General features: G+C 45.8%; 1 protein-coding gene across 1 annotated transcript in view; it reads right to left on the bottom strand.

Moving 5' to 3' along the window:
• The window catches only part of LOC137562115 (zinc finger protein 850-like), a 161,977-nt gene that overhangs the window by 68,983 nt on the left and 69,790 nt on the right, over positions 1-23,204 (bottom strand). The window contains exon 8 of the mRNA XM_068273449.1: positions 1,498-2,677. Coding sequence (XP_068129550.1) covers positions 1,498-2,677 — 1,180 coding nt within the window. The remainder of the gene's footprint in view (positions 1-1,497; positions 2,678-23,204) is intronic.

Genomic DNA, 23,204 nt, shown 5'->3' with positions numbered 1-23,204 from the left:
ACAATGGTTAATTTGCATATATTCAGCAGTGGTGCTCTGGGAGACATCTCGAGCTCGCTCCAACCTGAATTATCGCAAATTCTTTCTGTTTTAGGAAAGCAATTTTTTGTTTTTCTCACCATTAGTCACAAAGACAAAAAGAAATCAACTTTAAAATGACATCATTTTCTTAAACCACACACCTCTGTACACATATATAAATCATAGATAATCACATTCAATGAATGCAAAGTAACCGATTGTAAGATACATTTACAGGTCATAAACTTAACCTCCTGGGCGAGATGCCTGACTCTGTGTAGGGCAAGAAAAATGTGCTGAAAGTGGTATACTGGATGCAGTGCCAGGCATACCGCCCAGGAGCCCTCCTCTGCCCTGGTTTGTCCTCCTCTGCCCGCCCCCATTTACCCTCCACCTTCCCCCCGTGTGTCCTCCTGTGTACTATGAGAAGCAGCAGCATGGCTCACCTAATCAGCAGCTCCAGCTGCAATCACAGACCTCTCCTTTCCTTCACTGCACCTCTAGTGCCGGCTGCAGCAGATTGCAGCTGAAGCTGTTGATTAGATGAGCCATGCTGCTGCTTTGCATAGTACACCTTGGGGGGGGGGGGGGAGTGGAAGGATAAATGGGGGGTAGCAGAGGATAAACAGGGGGCAGAGGAGGACACACAGGGCAGAGGAGGACACAAGGGAGACAGAAGGGGACACACTGGAGACAGAAGGTGTTATGAAAAAAAAATTTGGATCCCTTTATGCACAGAAATGCACCAGAAACTAAATGCCAGGGAGGTTAAAGGACCACTATCGCAAAAAAAAAAAAATACTTATTAGAAGTACAATCGCTGTTGCTAACAGTAGGTAAAATAAATCTGACAGACCTGACAAGTTTTGAACTATTTCATCTCCTCATGTGGATTCTCACTCTCTTTTATTCTTTACAAAAGCATTCGCTGGAAAGGAGATACGCATAGATGCTGACCAGCCTCCCTACCTGAGCACCTGCCATCCAGTTAGTGCTATTGAAAAACATAAGATTCCCCTATGAGGAGATGGATCCTCTATCAGATCTGTTAGATTTTTACAAACTACTGCAAGTTACAGTGGCAGGAAAAAAGATTTCTAAACGTATTGTACACTTTGAAAAATGCACATTTTATAAATATGCATACACATGGATTTCATTTTTTTGTACAGTAAATAAAACACTGATTAGATGGATATCCTTATAGAATTACTGTCTATTGCGCAAAAATGTAAAAGTATATTTAGGAATCAGTTAGGTTTTAGTGTACTAGATGATCAAAGTTCACCTCATCTGCAGTTTTTGGTAATAAATCACCAAAAAACATGTACTTTCTGTGTATACTGTACATAGTCTCTGAAGCTATATAAGATTCTGAAATGAATATTTAAAATATACTTATATAATTAAAAGTAATAATCCTGTGTTATTACAACAAATATGTTCATTGAAATTAGTTTACAGGCTCACATCCACTCGATCATGTATCTTCTGATGACTTCTCAGAGATGACTGTTGTGAGAAGCTTTTGCCACATTCTGAGCAGCTAAATGGCTTTTCTCCTGTGTGAGTTCTCTGATGCTGAGTAAGATTTACCTCCTTTGTGAAGGATTTGTCACATTCTGTACATTTAAATGGTTTTTCTCCTGTGTGAATTCTCTGATGCTGAGTAAGATTTGCCTCCTGTGTGAAGCATTTGTCACATTCTGTGCATTTATATGGTTTTTCTCCTGTGTGAGTTCTCTGATGCTGAGTAAGATGTCCCTCCTGTGTGAAGCATTTGTCACATTCGGTGCATTTATATGGTTTCTCTCCTGTGTGGATCCGGAGATGAATGTTGAAGTTTTTTTGAGTTCTGAAGGATGTCTCACATTCAGAGCAAGAAAATGGATTCTCTCCAGTGTGAATCCTCTGGTGAGCTATGAGGGTTGATTCACTGGTAAAACATTTCTCACATTCAGAGCAGGAAAATGGCTTCTCTCCTGTATGAATCTTCTGGTGTCGTATAAGGCCTGATATGTGAGTGAAAGATTTGTCACATTCTGAGCACAAATAATTCCTCTCTCCAGTATGAATCCTCTGGTGTACTATGAGGTGTGATTTCACAGTAAAGCCTTTCTGACATTCAGAGCAAGAAAAAGGTTTCTCTCCAGTATGAATCCTCTGATGAGCTTTGAAGTTTGATTTCACAGTAAAATGTTTCTCACATTCGGGACAAGAAAACTGCTTCTCTCCTGTATGAATCTTCTGGTGTTGTATAAGGTTTGACATTTGAGTGAAAGATTTGTCACATTCTGAACACAAATAATTCCTCTCTCCAGTATGAATCATCTGGTGTACTATGAGGTGTGATTTCACAGTAAAGCATTTCTGACATTCAGAGCAGGAAAAAGGTTTCTCTCCAGTATGAATCCTCTGATGATTTTTCAAGTTTGATTTCAAATTAAAACATTTCTCACATTCAGGACAAGAAAATGGCTTTTCCCCGGTGTGCCTCCTCTGGTGTCTAATAAGCTCTGATGGACGAGTGAAGCTTTTCTCACACTCTGAGCAGTGATGCGGCTTGTCTCCTCTGTGACTCATCATGGGCTGCTGGAGATCCACTTTGTTGTCAGATATTTTCAGAGTTGAGCAGGAATTCAGCTTTTTATCGCACCTGCAATTAAATAATTATATGTTATTTTTACACTATTATGAGAAGTTCTGACAGTATAGTAAGATATATATATTTGATACATTCTATAGAATGCCTGACCATTTTAGGCAAAGTACGAAACGTCTGTTTTTGTTACATACTTTGTCTCTCTCCTCTCCTGTTATGTCTGCAGCTCTCTTTCTATTCCTTACTTTAGTTTTTCAGTAGTGCTCTCTTGTCTGTGCCTCTGCTTTGCTTTGTCAGCCTCACCAATGGCTGGTCTCTTCTTTAGTCTCTGTCTCTATTTTCTCACAAAAATCATGCTTATTTCTTGCTGCAGTAGAGCATTGTATCATGACTCTAAACTTATTTTTTGCTGCATCTTGGCTTTTCAGGCTCCTCCCCCTCACTAGCCTTGAGGCAGGGAACACACTTGACTGTTAATCAATGGGCTAGTTCACACTTAATATGTTGTTCGCACACAGAAAAAAAAACTGACATTCTGCATGATGACTCCGCACATTTTGTCAGTTTTCTCTATCAATTACATCAGCTGCTATGAAAAAACGTGTGCGTTTTCCTGCATAGAAACACACTTGGTGTGCAGAAAAAGTATGCAGAAAAACGTGCGCAGAAAACTGAAAGACATGTGTGTTCCGTGCCTCAACTGCCAAAACCCAACTGCCAATTTCCCCTGCACATGTCCAACTTTTCTCTCCTCTTTCCTGCTCATGGGCTCCCCCTGGCAGCACCTGAAGGTTGCTTCACAGCAGCACTTTCCACAAACAGTAAATATTAGCATGCATGCACCCATCATCACTAGCCTCACTGGCAGCATAGATATGCAGCTGTTACAGTCAAAGTGTGAAAAAAGCAGGCATTCTATACAGAACCGGGTATTCTACACTTTGTCTGAGCGATTTCAGGCATTCCATAGCATGCCTAGGCAACGTACGTAATGAAACAGACATTTCGTACATTGCCTAATCACTTCAGGCATTCTATAGAATGCCTGATTTCGTACACTTTGCCTGTAATATATATATATATATATATTACAAACGGAGGAGCGTGCAGGAGACCAAGGACACTGGAAAGAGAAGAGGAAGGCTCTATAGAACCCAGAGCCTTCCCTCTCCTTAGATAAGTATCTGTTGTTTGTTTATTTTACACTACAGATTCACATTAAAGGGGAACTGAATTAAGAGGTATATGGAGGCTGCCATATTTATTTTTCTTTTAACCAATACCAGTTCCCTGGCAGCCCTGCTGGTCTATTTCTCTGCAGTAGTATCTGAATAACACCAGAAACAAGCATGCAGCTAGTCTTGTCAGATCTGACATTAATGTCAGAAACACCTGATCTGCTGCATGCTTGTTCAGGGGCTATGGCTAATAGTATTAGTGGCAGAGGATCAGCAGGAGGGCCTGGCAACTGGCATTGCTTAGATGGAAATAAATATGGCAGCCTCCATATCACTCTCACTTCAGTTGTCCTTTAAGTTATAAATAAAAGTCTTCACAGCCTGAACACAAGAACAGATACAATATGATCTCATAATAGGATGACTTTTACACAGTAAAAACAAAACATTATCTAGATGTGTGCATTGAGGCCCTGTCCACAGTGCTTAGTTGTGTTGCATAAGAATTCACCATTTCTGATTGGTAATCGTAATTTTTGATCAGAAATTGGAAAACGGAATTCCGATTTACCGCAACTAAGTCATTTTAGTCCAATCACAGAACTCAGAAGCAAAACTCAAAAATCGGAAAAATGGAAAATGAAAAATTGGGGAAAAAAAGGAAATTGAAAAATGGAAAATGAGAAATTGGAAAAAAATAAATAAAAAGACGGAACATTTGAAATTTGGAAAAAAGGAAATCAGAAATTGGCATTGGTGGAAAGCAGCATTTCCGCAGAATCAGAAATGGGCATTGCCCACCATCCCTACCCATACAGTTCCATGGGGCTGGTCGCAGTACTGCATTGTGACTGATCGCATTATTCTAACTTGCTGCATGCAGGCTTTGTGTTATAGTCTATGGCCAGTCTCCATTGCAGTTCACACTCATTGTAATGCATTATTACGCATGTGTTATTCTAATGGCTTTTGTAAATCTAGCCTAAAGGAACAATTTACCCTAAAATCAACAACACAACAGACATAAAAGACACACTGACAATTCCTTTCCACAGAAATAATCAATTCTAACATTTGTAAAGATAAAGAAACTAAATAGAAAGATGACTAACATTTTCATTATACTCATGGTATATTTGGAAAGTTCCAACATATTTCACATCAGTGGATGCATCACAAATCTATATACAGGAAACAAAACTTTGTGTATATGTGGCTTCTGCTCACTAGATTGTAAGTGCATTCTTTGAGCGCATGTACAGTGCACATATACAGTACTATAAAATATTTTGGAACTAAATAAATAATAATAATACTAAAAAAATGCTGATGTATACAGTGGGAGTATGGAGGGGACCTATAGGATGCTGAGGTTCAGATCTCTCTAATAATATGCACTAATGAGTAAGCTGTCAAGACAGATAGATCTTTTTTGTTTTCACATAGCCTACTCCTGGAGCAGCACCAGTGGCAAGACACGATATTACCTCTTATTCTCTACATCCTTTTATTCTCTTGATAATACATACTATAAGGGAATCCTGATCAATTGTAGACCTTACATGTTGTCAGGAAGGAATTTTTCCATTGTAAGGTTAATTGGTCCAAGCTTGTACAGGTTTTTACCTTCTCCTGGATCAACTGGGATATTTATTTATTATTTATTGTATTTATAAAGCGCCAACATATTATGCAGCGCTGTGCAAGAGATATGTGCAAGTTCAGTGATTTTTTTTTCCCCCGATTGAACTTGATGGACAGATGTCTTTTTTTTCCAACCAAACTAATGTTGTATGTGTGCACATGCATATAAAATGTTACAGTTTTTCATAAATGTGGTCTATTAAAACAGCAAGTGCGTGCACAACACGGCACACATCTATGGACCTGCTCTATCTAATATCAATTGTATCCTAGAATCCTCCAGAAGCAAGTGAAAGAAAAAGATAGAGAGAGAGAGGTCTGGACCCGCTATGTAGTGTAGTGCACAAGTCAATATGAAACAAAGGTATCATAAAAAGTGGGGTACTCACAAAATCAGGCTAGAGTGCCCAAACAAACAAGCACTTTCGGGTAAGTCATAAATGACCACCTAAAGATAAATTCACCACTGGGGTGGTATTTTTTAGGACAAGGAGAAGGCAACAGAAGAGGATGATAAAAGGTTTAAAAACAGTAACAAAAAAAGGTATTTATCTAGTTATTTTTAATGATAGACTGATGCTAATCAGTAAAATACAGAGGTGTATTTATATACCTACAGACATACTATCTTCACTGTTTCAGTGATGTCTTCCCTATTTCTAAGGTCAATAAAAAGTGTATGGAAACAAGTCAGTAGAGAGTAGGAGCATCTGTCCCAGCCTTGCAGACTTGTCTGCAGACACTTTTTTATTGACATTAATATTCAGGACAACAACTGTGAAATGGATCATCTAGCGTGCCATGTGCATGAATAAACTTCTATTTCACTGATTGGTGTCCCTCATTTGAGGTAAGTTTATCTCTTTCTTTTAAACTGTTTTAACATTTAAACATTCTTTTAGAGCACCTCCTCCCTACCCTAAAGTACCTAATATCAAACTCGTAAATATAACTTATATTTCCTTTAAAAACATTAAACAAATAAAAACACCACAACAAAAAGAGAACAAAATGCAATTAGAACAAGATTGCAGCTAAGGAAATCAGAAAGGACATAGTTACCTTGCAGGACGTAGTATTGGACTCCTTATTCCTGTTGTCTCTCTGTGATCTTTCTACCTGAGTGACTGATGTTTGGCCCATCTTATAGTCACATCTCCTCCATTCACTAGTAGGAGGTGGATTGTGATTGGCTAAAAAGGGTTCATTGTTATCAACAAAGGGTTTATTTACAGTAGTATTAAAGGACAGTTTCTAGACCTCTTTATATCAACCCAACCCAACCAGACAGGTGATAACTTCATTTGCATTCCACAAAAGAAACTAAAGGGAAATGAATGGAGCTGATCCAAGCTGGAGATTCTTCACTAGCATAACAATAGATGTAATTACAATGCATAGGTCTGTAGAGGATGGGCAGTTTCTCTGATATCCACATGTGGAATAATATGTTTAGTTCTAAATTCACAGATTTGGAAAATCACTTTCCCCAAAATATTATCTTACTAAGAATCCTACATGAATATGTGTATCTTAAATTATATCTTTATTTTTATTCACTTTCTAAAAGAAATATAAAAAACAGTTATTAGTTCTCATACATTCATCTTAGAAGAGAATTGCTGCTGATGGGGCACTGGATTGTATGAACCAGACTGATGTGGATAAAACTACAAATGCAAGTGATATACAATGCATGTTGTATTGCCTGGAATATCCATGCAGCTTTTTTTAAGGTTATTCTTGCATTTGAATCCATTTTTACTCCATAGTACTATATGAAGTGTCATTATGCAGTAGTTAGATAACTTATCAGGCTATAAAACTGCTCTTTTTTAATAATTAATTAAGATTCAGAATAGTAAATCATACAAGTCTTAAAAAACCTAGATTTAACCACTGGAGCAATAAAATGTACACTTTTTTCAGGCACCTTTTTTTTTGCATCTTGCAAGGGTAGAAAACAATTAGATTATACATTCGCAATGTAGTAATATTTGAAAATACAAATGTATAAACTGTGAGAAAGGGAGGGAGAGAGAGAGAGGGGAAATAGGGAAAGAGATGGGGAGGGTGGGAGAGAGAGAGCGAGAGAGAGAGAGAGAGGCGGGGTGAGAGCGAGAGAGTGAGGAAAAGAGAGAGGGAGAGAGAGAGAATAGGATCCTGAAAATGTCTTTCTTTTAGGTATTATAAGAAGCAAGTTTGTTATATGAAAGAATTCTAAGATAAAAAAAAGTATAGTATAAAAAAACATTGATTGTCAAACTCTGCTGCCAGTCTACACGTAATTATGTGTGCAGAAGGTCTGTTGAATTGGGATTTTTTTTTAAGACAGAGACTTGCAACAACTCACGGCAGCATTTAGCATCAATTGAAATAAGGCTGAGAAGAAAACCACACTCTGTGGGAAATACCTGAAATCAATTGCATTTCTATGTAGTTTTGTAGATCCTCACCTAACTAAAAACAAACAATGCAAATTAGATTAAAAGTCCAGGGGGAACTTGATCATGAGTGTCTGAGACAAAATATTGGCAGGTTTTTAGAAATCCATGCAGAACTGTATCAGACATCTTAAGAAATCACTAGATAGTGCAGTTTCCTTCTTAACTGTGGTAAAATAGGAGGAGTTAGGAAGGGTTCTTATGCAGTGTGTGAGAGAGATTGCTGTTGCTGAGGTAACCAATACATCTGCTGTATTGCATCAATACCCAGCACTGGAATGGTTAAGCACAGAACAGCTCCATAGGACACCTGGCAGCAGGGAGGAGGAGCAATTCACAAATCATGTCAAGTTTACATTGCTGCACAAGCTGTAGAACTGCTATTAAGCACTTCTTAATCTGTGGCAGTTTAGGGATGCATTTGCACTATTCTTAACTGTAGTGCTGTTCTAGAAATTCATGCTAAACTGCCACTGTTAAGTAGGATTTAGGAATCTTCTTATTATCATGCAGAACTGCCCCCCTGCTGATTAGAACTGTTTAAAAAGAAAAAAACTATCGGAAATGCTTTGATAAATCCACCCCCTGTTGACAAAAGAATACACATCATGGTGTTTACAGACTCTGTAGTACTGAATGATGCACTCATTTGTGATCTGCATCAATAAAATATACAATAGACACTTAAAGGGAGACTCATCTTTTGTTAAGAATTGCTCTGTATTTTTAGTTTGGCTCTATGTATTGAAATACATTTTGTTGAAAAACCCAAAGTGGTCGAGTTTGGATCCATATATTGAGGACACTTATTGTTTCAGCTTAATTGATGTTTTTATTTTTCTTTATTTGCATACTATGTTGTAACGGAAAATGGTAGGCTGGAGAAGTTTCAAAGTTTAACACCAATCAACTGATTGGTCCAGGTGTGGAAAATAGGTAAAAATACAGATGTTTAATAGCTAACTTTCCTCAGACCTCATGGATCCACAATCTTTTGGCAACATTTTTTGTGAATTGCTTTAAAATCAGGGACCAAAATTAGAGGTTATTAGCAAAGCCCCCATATATCCTAGAATCACCAAATTTGCTAGGAAAGTTAGAGAGAGCAGTTGGAAAAAAGGAACAGTAAAAAAAATCAAAAAGACCTTGTAGTTTTTGAGAAAATAAAATTGAAAGTGGAACTAGAAAAAAAATGTTTTTTTTTTTAAGGCTGCTTTCACAGTGGGACGTTAAAATCCCACATTACAGCAGCCTGTAACGCAGCCCAACTCACAGTAATGAAAAATCAATGTGCTGTTCAGAGTGCACACGTTGCGTTACATTGTAACTCTATACGTTGAATGAAAGTGCAGCATGCTGTGCGTTATACTGGGTTTTAGCTGTGTTAAACTGCTTGCACTTGCTCAGTGACTAGCCACATGGCAAATTAATATTCACTGCACTGTGGTGAGGTAACCTGGACTCCTAGTGTTGTCCGGATCATGAATGAATCCTTCATTTGATCCGGATCTTTTTTGTGAGTCGAATCATCCGGGTCATCACAATGAACGATTCGGTTCACAGTGGATGTCTGTCTGGAAGAAACAAGAACATACAGAATGTACAGTGCAGGGAAAGTCGTGTCCTGCTAGTCATTTCACCCCCAGTCTGCTTCCCTAGTAAAATGATTCAAATGATTCGGTTCAAAGACCAGGATCTTTTCAATGATCCGATTCGAATCATCCGAATCCTTGAAAAGATCCGGACTTCCCATCACTATCCTGGAGCGGCTGTTCTATCAGTATAGATAGAACAAAAACAGCACACCAGGAGCTGCATAACGCGGCTCAATCTGACGTCCAACTTCAACACCACCATGTGTTGCGTTAGGGACACGTTATGCGACCTTAACATCCCCTAAAATGCAACATCTTGGTGTGAAAGAGGCCTAAATGTGGTAAAATAGCAGAATTTGTAGCCAGTTAAAAGGGATCGATGAACCTGTTTATGGGATGTGGGACTGGCAGCAAAGTGGACTACCCAGAAGACAGTCACACAAACACGAGCTGAAACATACAAACTACAAGATGCAGATGGTATACTTGAAGCGTGATTTTTCTAGAAAAAAAAAACATTTAGAAAATGGAAACTAACGTGATGTACAGAACAAATAGATTTGTTGCTACTTTGCAGCTTGATGATGATATGCATGCCTGTCAAAAAGCATCCATAAAACAGTGAAAACATAAGGCCATGGAATTTGGACCTGGGAATGAGACAGCAATGCTAAATGACAGCTCAGAGCACTAGCTGTAGTCTGGGCAGACAAAACAGCAGGGTACCGCATTGCTAGCAGGCGTCATCACTGGATGATATCATAAAATAATAATTCCATTCATAAAGCTGTCTAGAAGTAGTGTTGGGCGAACAGCGTTCGCCACTGTTCGGGTTCTGCAGAACATCACCCTGTTCGGGTGATGTTCGAGTTCGGCCGAACACCTAATGGTGTTCGGCCAAACCGTTCGGCCACATGGCCGAACTAAGAGCGCATGGCCGAACGTTCCCCGAATGTTCGGCTAGCGCTGTGATTGGCCGAACGGGTCACGTGGTTCGGACCCGAACGCGCTCTGATTGGCCGAACGGTCACGTGGTTCGGGTAAATAAATACCCGAACCACGTCATATCTCCGCCATTTGTCTGTGGGTTTAGCTTTGGGTAGGCAGGCAGGGTAGTTCGCGCTCCAGCCACGCTAGCCAGGGTCCCCCCCAGTCATTGTGTGTTGCTGCTGGGAACAGTAGTACACCGCTCGCTCAGCCAGACTATATATAGCATTGTTTACTGCCACTGTGTACCTCGCTCAGCCACGCTATATATAGCATTGTGTTTTCTGACACTCTGTGTACACCGCTCAGCCAGACTATATATCATTGTTTACTGACACTCTGTGTACATGGCTCAGCCAGACTATATACCATTGTTTACTGACACTCTGTGTACACGGCTCAGCCAGACTATATACCATTGTTTACTGACACTCTGTGTACACGGCTCAGCCAGACTATATAGCATTGTTTACTGACACTCTGTGTACACGGCTCAGCCAGACTATATACCATTGTTTACTGACACTCTGTGTACACGGCTCAGCCAGACTATATAGCATTGTTTACTGACACTCTGTGTACATGGCTCAGCCAGACTATATAGCATTGTTTACTGACACTCTGTGTACATGGCTCAGCCAGACTATATACCATTGTTTACTGACACTCTGTGTACACGGCTCAGCCAGACTATATAGCATTGTTTACTGACACTCTGTGTACACGGCTCAGCCAGACTATCTACCATTGTTTACTGACACTCTGTGTACACGGCTCAGCCAGACTATATACCATTGTTTACTGACACTCTGTGTACATGGCTCAGCCAGACTATATACCATTGTTTACTGACACTCTGTGTACACGGCTCAGCCAGACTATATAGCATTGTTTACTGACACTCTGTGTACACGGCTTAGCCAGACTATATACCATTGTTTACTGACACTCTGTGTACACGGCTCAGCCAGACTATATACCATTGTTTACTGACACTCTGTGTACACGGCTCAGCCAGACTATATACCATTGTTTACTGACACTCTGTGTACACGGCTCAGCCAGACTATATAGCATTGTTTACTGACACTCTGTGTACACGGCTCAGCCAGACTATATAGCATTGTTTACTGACACTCTGTGTACACGGCTCAGCCAGACTATATAGCATTGTTTACTGACACTCTGTGTACACGGCTCAGCCAGACTATATAGCATTGTTTACTGACACTCTGTGTACACGGCTCAGCCAGACTATATAGCATTGTTTACTGACACTCTGTGTACACGGCTCAGCCAGACTATATACCTGTCAGAAAACTCTGAAGAGCCGCCGCCATGAGTCAGCGGCGGGCGGCTCTTTCCGCGCGCAGAGTGTCAGCTCACGGAGAGGCAGCCGCCTCCTCTCAGTATGAGGCGGCTGTCTCCGTACAGGATGGTGGTGAGCGCGGTGAAGCCGCCGCGATGGATGCGGCGGTTGGCGCGCACTTCCCCGCTGCGGAGACACTGCAGAGCGGGGCTGCTGGGGCTGGGACTCGTAGTCCCTCAGAGTTCAGAGTGACGCGCGCGCGCGCACTCAGGGAGAATTTATGACAGTCTGAAAGGAGTCAGCTGACCAGGCTGGTCAGCTGACCCTGATTCTGCTCCTCATTGGTCCATCACTGAGGGAGGTGCTGGGGGAATACCAGCGTATATATACTGCTGGCTGGTCACTTCTCTGGCGTCTGGCATTGCGATCACATATGTGGGAGCACCCAGATCCGTAGTCAGATCTGCAAGTGTGCCGGGACCAGCTGGAGCTGTAATCCTACACTTAGCTAGATTCTGTTGATAGCTAAAGTACTAGTTTGATTGTGATTATCTGTTATGACTTATTGCCTGCTTGACTATCCTCCTGAACTCTGATCTTGTACCTCGATATTTCTGATACTTTGTTGCCGAACCTCGGCCCGTTTCTAGACTCCGCCTCAGCCTCCTGATTCTGTACCTCAATATATCTGATACCCCGTTGCCGAACCCTGCCTGTACTTTGACTCCGCCTTTGCCTGCTGTACCTGTACTTTATCTGTCCGTGTGTTACGACCTGGCTTGTCCGACCTCGAGAACCGACCTCACGATTGGAGGCGGTTCCCCGTCCTGTTAGTGACACTTCTTCCTGAGTGTCACTCTCGGACTTCCCTTCCTACTGTCAGTCTGACTCCTCCCGTCTTGGAGAGCTCAGATCTGCGGAAGGTATTTGTGCAGTACTCCTTGCTGCACTGAGGCTTGTCCTCTGTGTTACTGTTACACCAATCACTACACTCTACTCAGGTGAACAGAGGTTAGTTAGTATATTGGATTATCGGTGATACTGCAGATCACATATAATCTGGTATACGTCTGTATTCCCCGTGATGCTGCAGATCACCGGTAATCAGACCTCTCTGTGCTTCACCGATCGTTACAGAACGCCAGACCACAAAAACGATGGAATCACGCACTGATCCTCTGACTGTGCTTGCCACTTCGGTGGATAACATTCATCAAGCACTGGGCCAGCACAAAGCCTTAATTGATGCCTTATCAGGCTCTGTGAAAACCCTACAGACGTCAGTTGATTCAGTGCGATCCCCTCCTAGTGATGACATACGTATGCCTGTACCTGATAAGTTTTCCGGCCACAAGTCTGACTTCCGGAATTTCAGGAGTAGAGTGTTGTCGTATTTCGAGTTGAGACCCCGATCCTCGGGGACTGAGGCCCAACGGGTCATCTTTATTAAAACCCTGCTGACTGGTGACTCCCAGTCCTGGGCATATAACCTGCCTCCTACCGATACAGCTCTAACCTCGGTAGAGGAATTCTTTAAGGCCATGGCCGTAATTTACGACGACCCTGACCTTGCCGCGTCCTCTGAGCGGAAGCTCAAACTTTTGCGGCAAGGCAGAGGTTCGGTCGAGGATTATGCGGCAGAGTTCCGTAGGTGGTCAGTCACCGCTAGATTCGATAACTTTGCCCTGATGGATTACTTCCTGTCTGGGTTGTCGGAGGAAGTCTCTGATCTAATGTTAACCGTACCCGAGCCCAAGACAGTCGATGAGGCCATATCATCGGCCATTCGAGTTGATCGTAGGCTACGCCATCAGAGGCAGGCTAGGGGCAGTCACCGCGTCAGGGTGACATCTTACGCGGCACCATCCGCTACACCCCTAGTAACACCTTCTCCGCCTGTCTCACCCTCTCCGGCCTTGCCTCCGCCCGAACCAATGCAGATTGGTCGTTCGAAACTGACCCAGGTGGAGCGAAGGCGGAGAATGACGGAACAGCTGTGCCTGTACTGTGCAGCAGCAGGGCATAGGGTGCGAAACTGCCCTAACAAGTCGGGAAACGAGTTTGCCTAGGAGTAGTGGGGGGTGACACCCTAGGCACACAGTTTTCACCCCTTAAAGAGAAAAAATTGCTTCTCCCCTGTACCATTACATGGGAGAACAAGTCCGTAGCCACTGAAGCGTTTGTTGATTCCGGCTCAGCGGCTAATTTTATGAACCTTGAATTTGCTCAGGAGTTGGGTATTCCCCTCACTCCTGTGAGTCCCCCCATTCAGGTCACGGCAGTGGACGATTCCCCTCTGCAACGGGAGCGCCCACTGTCACAGACTCCGGAGGTGAAGGTCACCATAGGGGTACTGCATGGGGAACAGTTACGGTTTTTTGTGTTACACATGTCCACCTCCACTATTATCCTAGGCATGCCGTGGTTGCAAACCCATTCACCTCAAATAGACTGGGCCACGGGTCAGTTAACTACCTGGTCACCTCATTGTTTCCAACGGTGTCTGGGGAAGTTGACATTGGGGCAAACCAGAGTTCAGGTGGGAGGTGTGCCAGACCAGTACTCTGAATATGCCGACGTATTTTGTCCCAAGGCAGCTGACAAACTGCCCCCACATCGGCCCTTCGACTGTCCCATCGATCTCCGTTCAGGTTGTGTACCTCCCCGGGGCCATTTGTACAATTTGTCGGGGCCCGAAAAAGTGGCCATGCAGGATTATATCTGTGAGAACCTGGCCAAGGGCTTCATTCGGCCTTCCCGGTCACCCGCCGGGGCAGGTTTCTTTTTTGTTAAGAAAAAAGATGGGGCTTACGGCCATGTATCGACTACCGGGGGCTTAATAAAATCACAGTGAAGAATTGCTACCCGTTGCCATTAATAGATGACCTTTTCACACAGGTCACGGAGGCTAGGATATTCTCGAAACTGGATTTACGGGGGGCATACAATCTTGTGCGGATAAGAAAGGGTGACGAATGGAAAACGGCCTTCAATACTCCGGACGGGCATTACGAGTACCTGGTGATGCCTTTCGGGTTATGTAATGCCCCGGCCGTTTTTCAGGAACTCATTAATGAGGTCTTTAGGGAGGTGTTGGGGAAGTTCGTTTTAGTTTACCTCGACGATATTCTTATTTTTTCTAACAATCTCTCGGATCACAGAGCCCATGTTAGATGGGTATTGAACAAACTGAGGCAGAATTTGTTATATGCTAAACTAGAAAAGTGCATTTTCGAGGTCACGTCCGTGGCCTTTCTGGGGTATATAATCTCCACCTCAGGCCTCTCTATGGACCCTGCCAAGGTCTCCGCGGTCCTGGAGTGGCCGCAGCCGGTGGGGTTGAAGTCCTTACAACGGTTCCTAGGGTTTGCAAACTACTACAGAAGGTTTATTAAGGGGTATTCCACAGTAGTGGCACCCCTCACCAGCCTTACAAAGAAAGGGGCAGACACCACTCATTGGCCTCCCGAGGCTTTACAGGCATTCGCTACTTTAAAGGGGTTATTCTGCTCGGCGCCCATATTGAGGCACGTGGACACTTCGTTTCCGTTTATAGTCGAGGTAGACGCCTCAGAGGTTGGGGTGGGGGCTGTGCTGTCCCAACGTTCAGGACTTCAGGGGAGATTACACCCGTGTGCCTATTTTTCCCGGAGGTTCTCTCCGGCAGAGAGAAACTACGATATAGGCAATAGGGAGCTTCTAGCTATCAAACTAGCCTTCGAAGAGTGGCGTCATTGGCTGGAAGGAGCGGAGCACACGATTACGGTTTATACCGACCACAAGAATCTCGAGTACATCGAGCGGGCTAAAAGGTTAAGGCCTCGACAAGCTCGATGGTCGTTATTTTATTCGAGGTTCACATTCTTGATTACGTACACTCCAGGCAGTAAAAATACCAAGGCAGACGCACTTTCTAGGTGTTTCGAGCCAGAGACAGCACAGCCCTCGATTCCCGAATCCATTGTTCCACGAAAGTTGGTGTTAGCCGCTACCGAAACTTGGGAGAACTGGAAAGCAATTTTGGGTCCTTTCCAACAGGATGTCCCAGAAGGGAAGCCTGAGGGAGTTTTGTTTATCCCATTGCCCTTCCGTCTCTAGATTTTGGAGATGGTCCACTCACACAAGAATGCGGGACATCCTGGGGCGTCTAGAACGCAGGATCTCATGGCCAGGTGTGCGTGGTGGCCCTCTCTGGCAGCTGACTGCAAAGAATTTGTTAGGGAATGTGCGGTGTGCGCAAGAAGCAAACCCTCCCGGCTGGCATCTGTAGGTACTCTGCAGCCTTTGCCCACCCCGAGTGAGCCATGGACCCACTTGTCCATGGATTTTGTGGGGGAGCTTCCTAGGTCAGAAGGCAAGTCGGTCATATGGGTGGTAGTCGACCGCTTTAGTAAAATGGCCCATTTCGTGCCCTTGAAAGGACTCCCCTCGGCCCAGGAATTGGCCGACCTATTCATCATCCATATCTTTCGGTTACATGGCATTCCGGAAGACATAGTATCCGATCGGGGAGTCCAGTTTGTCTCAAAATTTTGGAGGGCATTCTGTCACCAGATGGGCATGGGACTGTCATTTTCGTCGGGCTACCACCCACAGACAAATGGCCAAACTGAGAGGGTCAACCAATCTTTAGAGCAATTTTTACGATGTTACGTTGCTGAAGCACAGAGCGATTGGGTCAAGTTTTTACCCTACGCAGAGTTTGCGCACAATAACTTAAAGAGTTCTTCCTCGGGTTTCTGTCCATTCCAGATAGTGACCGGGAAATTACCTAAGTTTTCTCCGTTGCCGATTGCGTCCAATCCATTCCCAGCCTTGGAGGCCTGGCAGAGGTCATTTAGGGACATGTGGTGGACCATAAAAGACAACCTAGTGAAAGCATTTCAGAGTCAGAAAGGTCAGGCGGACAAGAGACGCTCTTTAGAGTGGAGGTTTCAACCAGGAGACTTGGTCTGGGTGTCCACCCGCCACTTGACCTTGAGGCAGCCTTCAGCCAAGTTGGGGCCCAGATTCGTGGGTCCATTCCGGGTAGCAAAAAAGATCAACAATGTCACATATGTCATTGATCTTCCCACGAACATGCGTGGCGTTAGGTCCTTCCATGTATCCCTACTGAAACCTGCAGTGCATGTGGGTCTCACTCCTCCTCCTCCTGTAATAATTGATGATCAACCGGAATATGAAGTCGAGAAGATTTTAGATTCTCGGGTAGTACAAAATTCTACGCAGTATCTGGTACATTGGAGAGGGTATGGCATTGAAGAGAGGCAATGGGTACCCTGGAACCGCATGCATGCGGACGAGTTAGTGAAGGAGTTTCATGCTTTACATCCAGAAAAGCCTGGAAGGAGCTGTCCGGAGTCCACTCCTCGGGGGGGGGGGGGGTACTGTCAGAAAACTCGGAAGAGCCACCGCCATGAGTCAGCGGCGGGCGGCTCTTTCCGCGCGCAGAGTGTCAGCTCACGGAGAGGCAGCCGCTTCCTCTCAGTATGAGGCGGCTGTCTCTGTACAGGATGGTGGTGAGCGCGGTGAAGCCGCCGCGATGGATGCGGCGGTTGGCGCGCACTTCCCCGCTGCGGAGACACCGCAGAGCGGGGCTGCTGGGGCTGGGACTCGTAGTCCCTCAGAGTTCAGAGTGACGCGCGCGCGCGCACTCAGGGAGAATTTATGACAGTCTGAAAGGAGTCAGCTGACCAGGCTGGTCAGCTGACCCTGATTCTGCTCCTCATTGGTCCATCACTGAGGGAGGTGCTGGGGGAATACCAGCGTATATATACTGCTGGCTGGTCACTTCTCTGGCGTCTGGCGTTGCGATCACATATGTGGGAGCACCCAGATCCGTAGTCAGATCCGCAAGTGTGCCGGGACCAGCTGGAGCTGTAATCCTACACTTAGCTAGATTCTGTTGATAGCTAAAGTACTAGTTTGATTGTGATTATCTGTTATGACTTATTGCCTGCTTGACTATCCTCCTGAACTCTGATCTTGTACCTCGATATTTCTGATACTTTGTTGCCGAACCTCAGCCCGTTTCTAGACTCCGCCTCAGCCTCCTGATTCTGTACCTCAATATATCTGATACCCCGTTGCCGAAGCCTTCCTGTACTTTGACTCCGCCTTTACCTGCTGTACCTGTACTTTATCTGTCCGTGTGTTACGACCTGGCTTGTCCGACCTCGAGAACCGACCTCACGATTGGAGGCGGTTCCCCGTCCTGTTAGTGACACTTCTTCCTGAGTGTCACTCTCGGACTTCCCTTCCTACTGTCTGTCTGACTCCTCCCGTCTTGGAGAGCTCAGATCTGCGGAAGGTATTTGTGCAGTACTCCTTGCTGCACTGAGGCTTGTCCTCTGTGTTACTGTTACACCAATCACTACACTCTACTCAGGTGAACAGAGGTTAGTTAGTATATTGGATTATCGGTGATACTGCAGATCACATATAATCTGGTATACGTCTGTATTCCCCGTGATACTGCAGATCACCGGTAATCAGACCTCTCTGTGCTTCACCGATCGTTACAATACCATTGTTTACTGACACTCTGTGTACACGGCTCAGCCAGACTATATAGCATTGTTTACTGACACTCTGTGTACACGGCTCAGCCAGACTATATAGCATTGTTTACTGACACTCTGTGTACACGGCTCAGCCAGACTATATAGCATTGTGTGTACTTCCACTCTGTGTACACCGCTCAGCCACACTATATAGCATTGCATACTCTGCCAGTCAGTGTGTATATTGCTGGGATCAGTAATACTCCACTCACCGTCAACCACTATATGAGCTCACCATGAGTTCCCCAGAGACCTCCGCTGTGAGCAGCACTCCCAACAACAGCAACAGCCAATGCCCCACGCAAGCTATAACATCCACCCCAGCAGCCAGTGGTCAGCAGCAGCCCTCCCCGGAGGAGAACGTTGTGTCCATCGGTCCGTCGCCAGAGCGATTAATGAGGGCAGCCATTGAGGAGATGATGGGGCCTGATGTGGAGGAGGAGGTCTGGCTCAGGCCAGCATCCCAAGTTAATGTTGAGGACGATGAGGGGTCTGTGTCTGGGGATGTTGGGGTGGCAGAGGTGGTGGGTGGGTCAGACTCAGGAGAAGAGTTGTATGATGAGGATGATGATCGGGACCATCTGTATGTGCCTCAGAGTCCGACCCCGGAAAACATGTTGTATCGTGTGTTTAGGTACTAAAATCTGCGTTCCCAGTAGTGTTGGGCGAACAGTGTTTGCCACTGTTCTGGTTCTGCAGAACATCACCCCGTTCGGGGTGACTATATAGCAGACTATATAGCATTGTGTTTAATGCCACTCTGTGTACACGGCTCAGCCACACTATATAGCATTGTGTTTACTGCCACTCTGTGTCTGCTGGGAACAGTAGTACACCGCTCACCCGCTACTGTATAGCATTGTGCTCTGTGTCGCTGCTGGCAATAGTGGTACACCGCTCACCCACCACTGTATAGCATTTCTGTACTGCCACTGTACTGCTGCCAGTCAGCGTGTACTTTAAGGATAAGTGAAATGAGGGAGAAATCCGGTGAAAGAGGGAGGGGCAAGGGAAGAGGTGTTTCCCCTGACGGTTCACGTACAGGCCACAGGGGAGCACCCAAGAAAACCCACTCTATACCGCCCATGTTGTCCAGGACAACCACCCTCACAGATCCAAAAGAACAGGACCAGATAATTACTTGGATGACCTCTCAAGCGTCCAGCAGTGGGTTAAGCAGCACCAGCACATCACGCACGAGGTCCGAGTCCTCAGCCAGTTACAAGGAGCCAGTGGGCACAAAGCTGACACAACCGGCAGCGACACCACGCACACAACTGCCAGATAACCAGACGACGTTGGAGTGAGCTGCGCAGAGGTTGTTCTGGGGAGCTCTACTCCACGGCGGCGGCCCCCCACAATGACATGTGACGAGTTTGAGGAGATGGAAGAGGAGGGTATGGACAATGTGGACATAGACCCAGATTTTGTTTGTGAACGAGAACATCGCCGTCGTAGCAGCAGCACAGATGAGTCTGTTGAGGAACCCACTGCTGCACGAGTTCGCCTTGTGCCACAAGGTAGGCGGCGCGCAATTTCAGGCACCGCAAGCTTGGAAGTTCAAGTGAGAGGCAAAAGAGGCGCAAACAGAAATCGCCAGCAAGGCAGGTGCTCCAAAGTCTGGGCTTTCTTTGAAGACTGCACTGAGGATGTTACCATGGCGATTTGCAAGGTGTGCAAGACCCGCCTGAGCAGGGGGAAAAGTATTAACAATCTCTCCACCACCAGCATGAGCCGCCACATTCTATCCAAACATCCCACTCTGTGGGCAAACGCGGCAGGACAGGGTACCACCAGCAACACTGCCTCCCTTGGGTTCACCAGACTCACCACCAGACCCGCCTCAGCAGCAGCAGTAGCCCAGCCATTGCGTGGTTCACAACATTCACAAACATCAGACGACGCTGACACTGTCACTTTCCGGATTAGTGCTCTTGAGGTCTCCCAGTGTTCATCAAACACAACAACCAACAGCCCTTCGGTGTGCAGCCCTACGGTTGAGTTGTCTGTCTCGGAGATGTTTGAGCGCAAGAGGAAATTGCCAGCAAATGACCCCTGGGCCGTGGCAGTAACAGGCAGCCAGCATAGCCAAGCTTCTGGCCTGCGAAATGCTGCCATATCGAGTGGTGGAGACAAACAGCTTCAAGGGCATGATGTCAGTGGCCATCCCACGTTATGTGGTTCCCAGCCGCTACCACTTTGCGCGCTCTGCAGTGCCTGAGTTGCATGAGCACGTGGTCAGCTAAATAACCCGAAGCTTGAAGAATGCCGTTGCCTGCAAGGTTCACCTCACCACTGACACCTGGACGAGTGCGTTCGGCCAGGGTCGATACATCTCCCTTACCGCGCACTGGGTGAACTTTGTGGAGCCTGGCAGCGATTCCTCACCTGCTACGGCGCGGGTGTTGCCCACGCCGCAAACAGCTGCACCGCCGTCCCTCCCACTGGATAACAACAGCAGCACCTACCTCTCTGACTCCTTCTCCTCCAACGCATCTCAAAGCTGTACCTCATCCGGAAACGCTAACCCAGCACCAGCAGCAGTAGGATCGTGGAAGCAGTGCAGCACAGCTGTTGGCATGCGTCAGCAAGCGTTGCTGAAGCTGATCTGCCTTGGGGATAAGCAGCACACAGGGGAGGAAATTTGGAGGGAAATAAAGGAACAGACGGATTTGTGGCTGGCAGGCACCGCTGGACCTGAAACCGGGCATGAAGCTAGACACCTGGCACGAACTGGCAATGTACGCAATAGAGGTGCTGGCTTGCATGGCAGCCAGCGTTATGTCGGAACGCTGTTTCAGTGCTGCCGGAGGCATCGTCACAGATCGGCGTATCCGCCTCTCCACAGAAAATGCAGACCGTCTGACTCAAATTAAAATGAATCAATCCTGGATTGGAAACGACTACGCAACACTCCAGGACCCCAACCAAGTAACATGACCAATGAACATCTGGGATGGTTTAGCGTTTCCGGTCCCTGTTTATTGAACCTCTCATCTGTATTACATTTATGACTGCATGGCGGCAAAAAGCATTGCTGCTATATCCGCACGCTTTTTGTCCTCATGCAAGGCCTGGGTTGTTGTGTCTCAAAAAGCGTGGCCTTCTTCTCCTCCTGCGCCTGCTCCTGTTCCATCACGTGTGCTGCTGCTGCTGGGTTAGCGTTGCCGCCCGGTCCCTGTTTATTGAACCTCTTATCTTTATTACATTTATGACTGCATGCATGGCGGTACAAAGCATGCTATCCGCACGCTTCTTGTCCTCATGCAAGGCCTGGGTTGTTGTGTCTCACAAAGCGTGGCCTTCTCCTCCTGCGCCTCCTCCTGTTCCATCACGTCTGCTGCTGCTGGGTTAGCGTTGCCGCCCGGTCCCTGTTTATTGAACCTCTTATCTTTATTACATTTATGACTGCATGCATGGCGGTACAAAGCATGCTATCCGCACGCTTCTTGTCCTCATGCAAGGCCTGGGTTGTTGTGTCTCACAAAGCGTGGCCTTCTCCTCCTGCGCCTCCTCCTGTTCCATCACGTCTGCTGCTGCTGCTGGGTTAGCGTTGCCGCCCGGTCCCTGTTTATTGAACCTCTTATCTTTATTACATTTATGACTGCATGCATGGCGGTACAAAGCATGCTATCCGCACGCTTCTTGTCCTCATGCAAGGCCTGGGTTGTTGTGTCTCACAAAGCGTGGCCTTCTCCTCCTGCGCCTCCTCCTGTTCCATCACGTCTGCTGCTGCTGGGTTAGCGTTGCCGCCCGGTCCCTGTTTATTGAACCTCTTATCTTTATTACATTTATGACTGCATGCATGGCGGTACAAAGCATGCTATCCACGGCGCTTCTTGTCCTCATGCAAGGCCTGGGTTGTTGTGTCTCACAAAGCGTGGCCTTCTCCTCCTGCGCCTCCTCCTGTTCCATCACGTCTGCTGCTGCTGCTGCTGCTGGGTTAGCGTTGCCGCCCGGTCCCTGTTTATTGAACCTCTTATCTTTATTACATTTATGACTGCATGCATGGCAGTACAAAGCATGCTATCCGCACGCTTCTTGTCCTCATGCAAGGCCTGGGTTGTTGTGTCTCACAAAGCGTGGCCTTCTCCTCCTGCGCCTCCTCCTGTTCCATCACGTCTGCTGCTGCTGGGTTAGCGTTGCCGCCCGGTCCCTGTTTATTGAACCTCTTATCTTTATTACATTTATGACTGCATGCATGGCGGTACAAAGCATGCTATCCGCACGCTTCTTGTCCTCATGCAAGGCCTGGGTTGTTGTGTCTCACAAAGCGTGGCCTTCTCCTCCTGCGCCTCCTCCTGTTCCATCACGTGTGCTGCTGCTGGTGCTGGGTTAGCGTTACCGGTCCCTTTTCCTGGAACCTCTTCTCTGTATTACACTTATGACTGCATGGCGACAAAAAGCATGTTACCTGTGCAAAGAAACATGACATTCTCCACATTTAAAAGACAGTTTTTCCTTTGAAACTTTACAATCAATTTTCTCAAAAACTATAAGCTCTTTTTCAAATATTTTTTCCCCTTGTACCCACTCCCAAGGTGCACATACCCTGCTAATTTGGGGTATGTAGCATGTAAGGAAGCTTTACAAAGCATGAAAGTTCGGGTCCCCATTGACTTCCATTATGTTCGGGGTTCGGCGCGAACACCCGAACATCGCGGCGATGTTCGGCGAAAGTTCGCGAACCCGAACATCTAGGTGTTCGCCCAACACTATCTAGAAGTAGTAGAAATATTAGGCCCAAGGATGGAGGACCTGAGTTGCAGTGTGTGTGTGGGGGGATGTGAGCAAGAACAGTTGCAGTGTGGCTTTGGTGCCAGCTATCACCAGGGGAACTATTATTGTAATTGTTAAAAAC

The sequence above is a fragment of the Hyperolius riggenbachi genome, chromosome 3 (genome assembly GCF_040937935.1).
Source record: "Hyperolius riggenbachi isolate aHypRig1 chromosome 3, aHypRig1.pri, whole genome shotgun sequence".
Lineage (NCBI taxonomy): Eukaryota > Metazoa > Chordata > Amphibia > Anura > Hyperoliidae > Hyperolius > Hyperolius riggenbachi.
The sequence above is the reverse complement of the archived record's forward strand: the minus strand, read 5'-3'. Positions and strand labels throughout refer to the sequence as shown.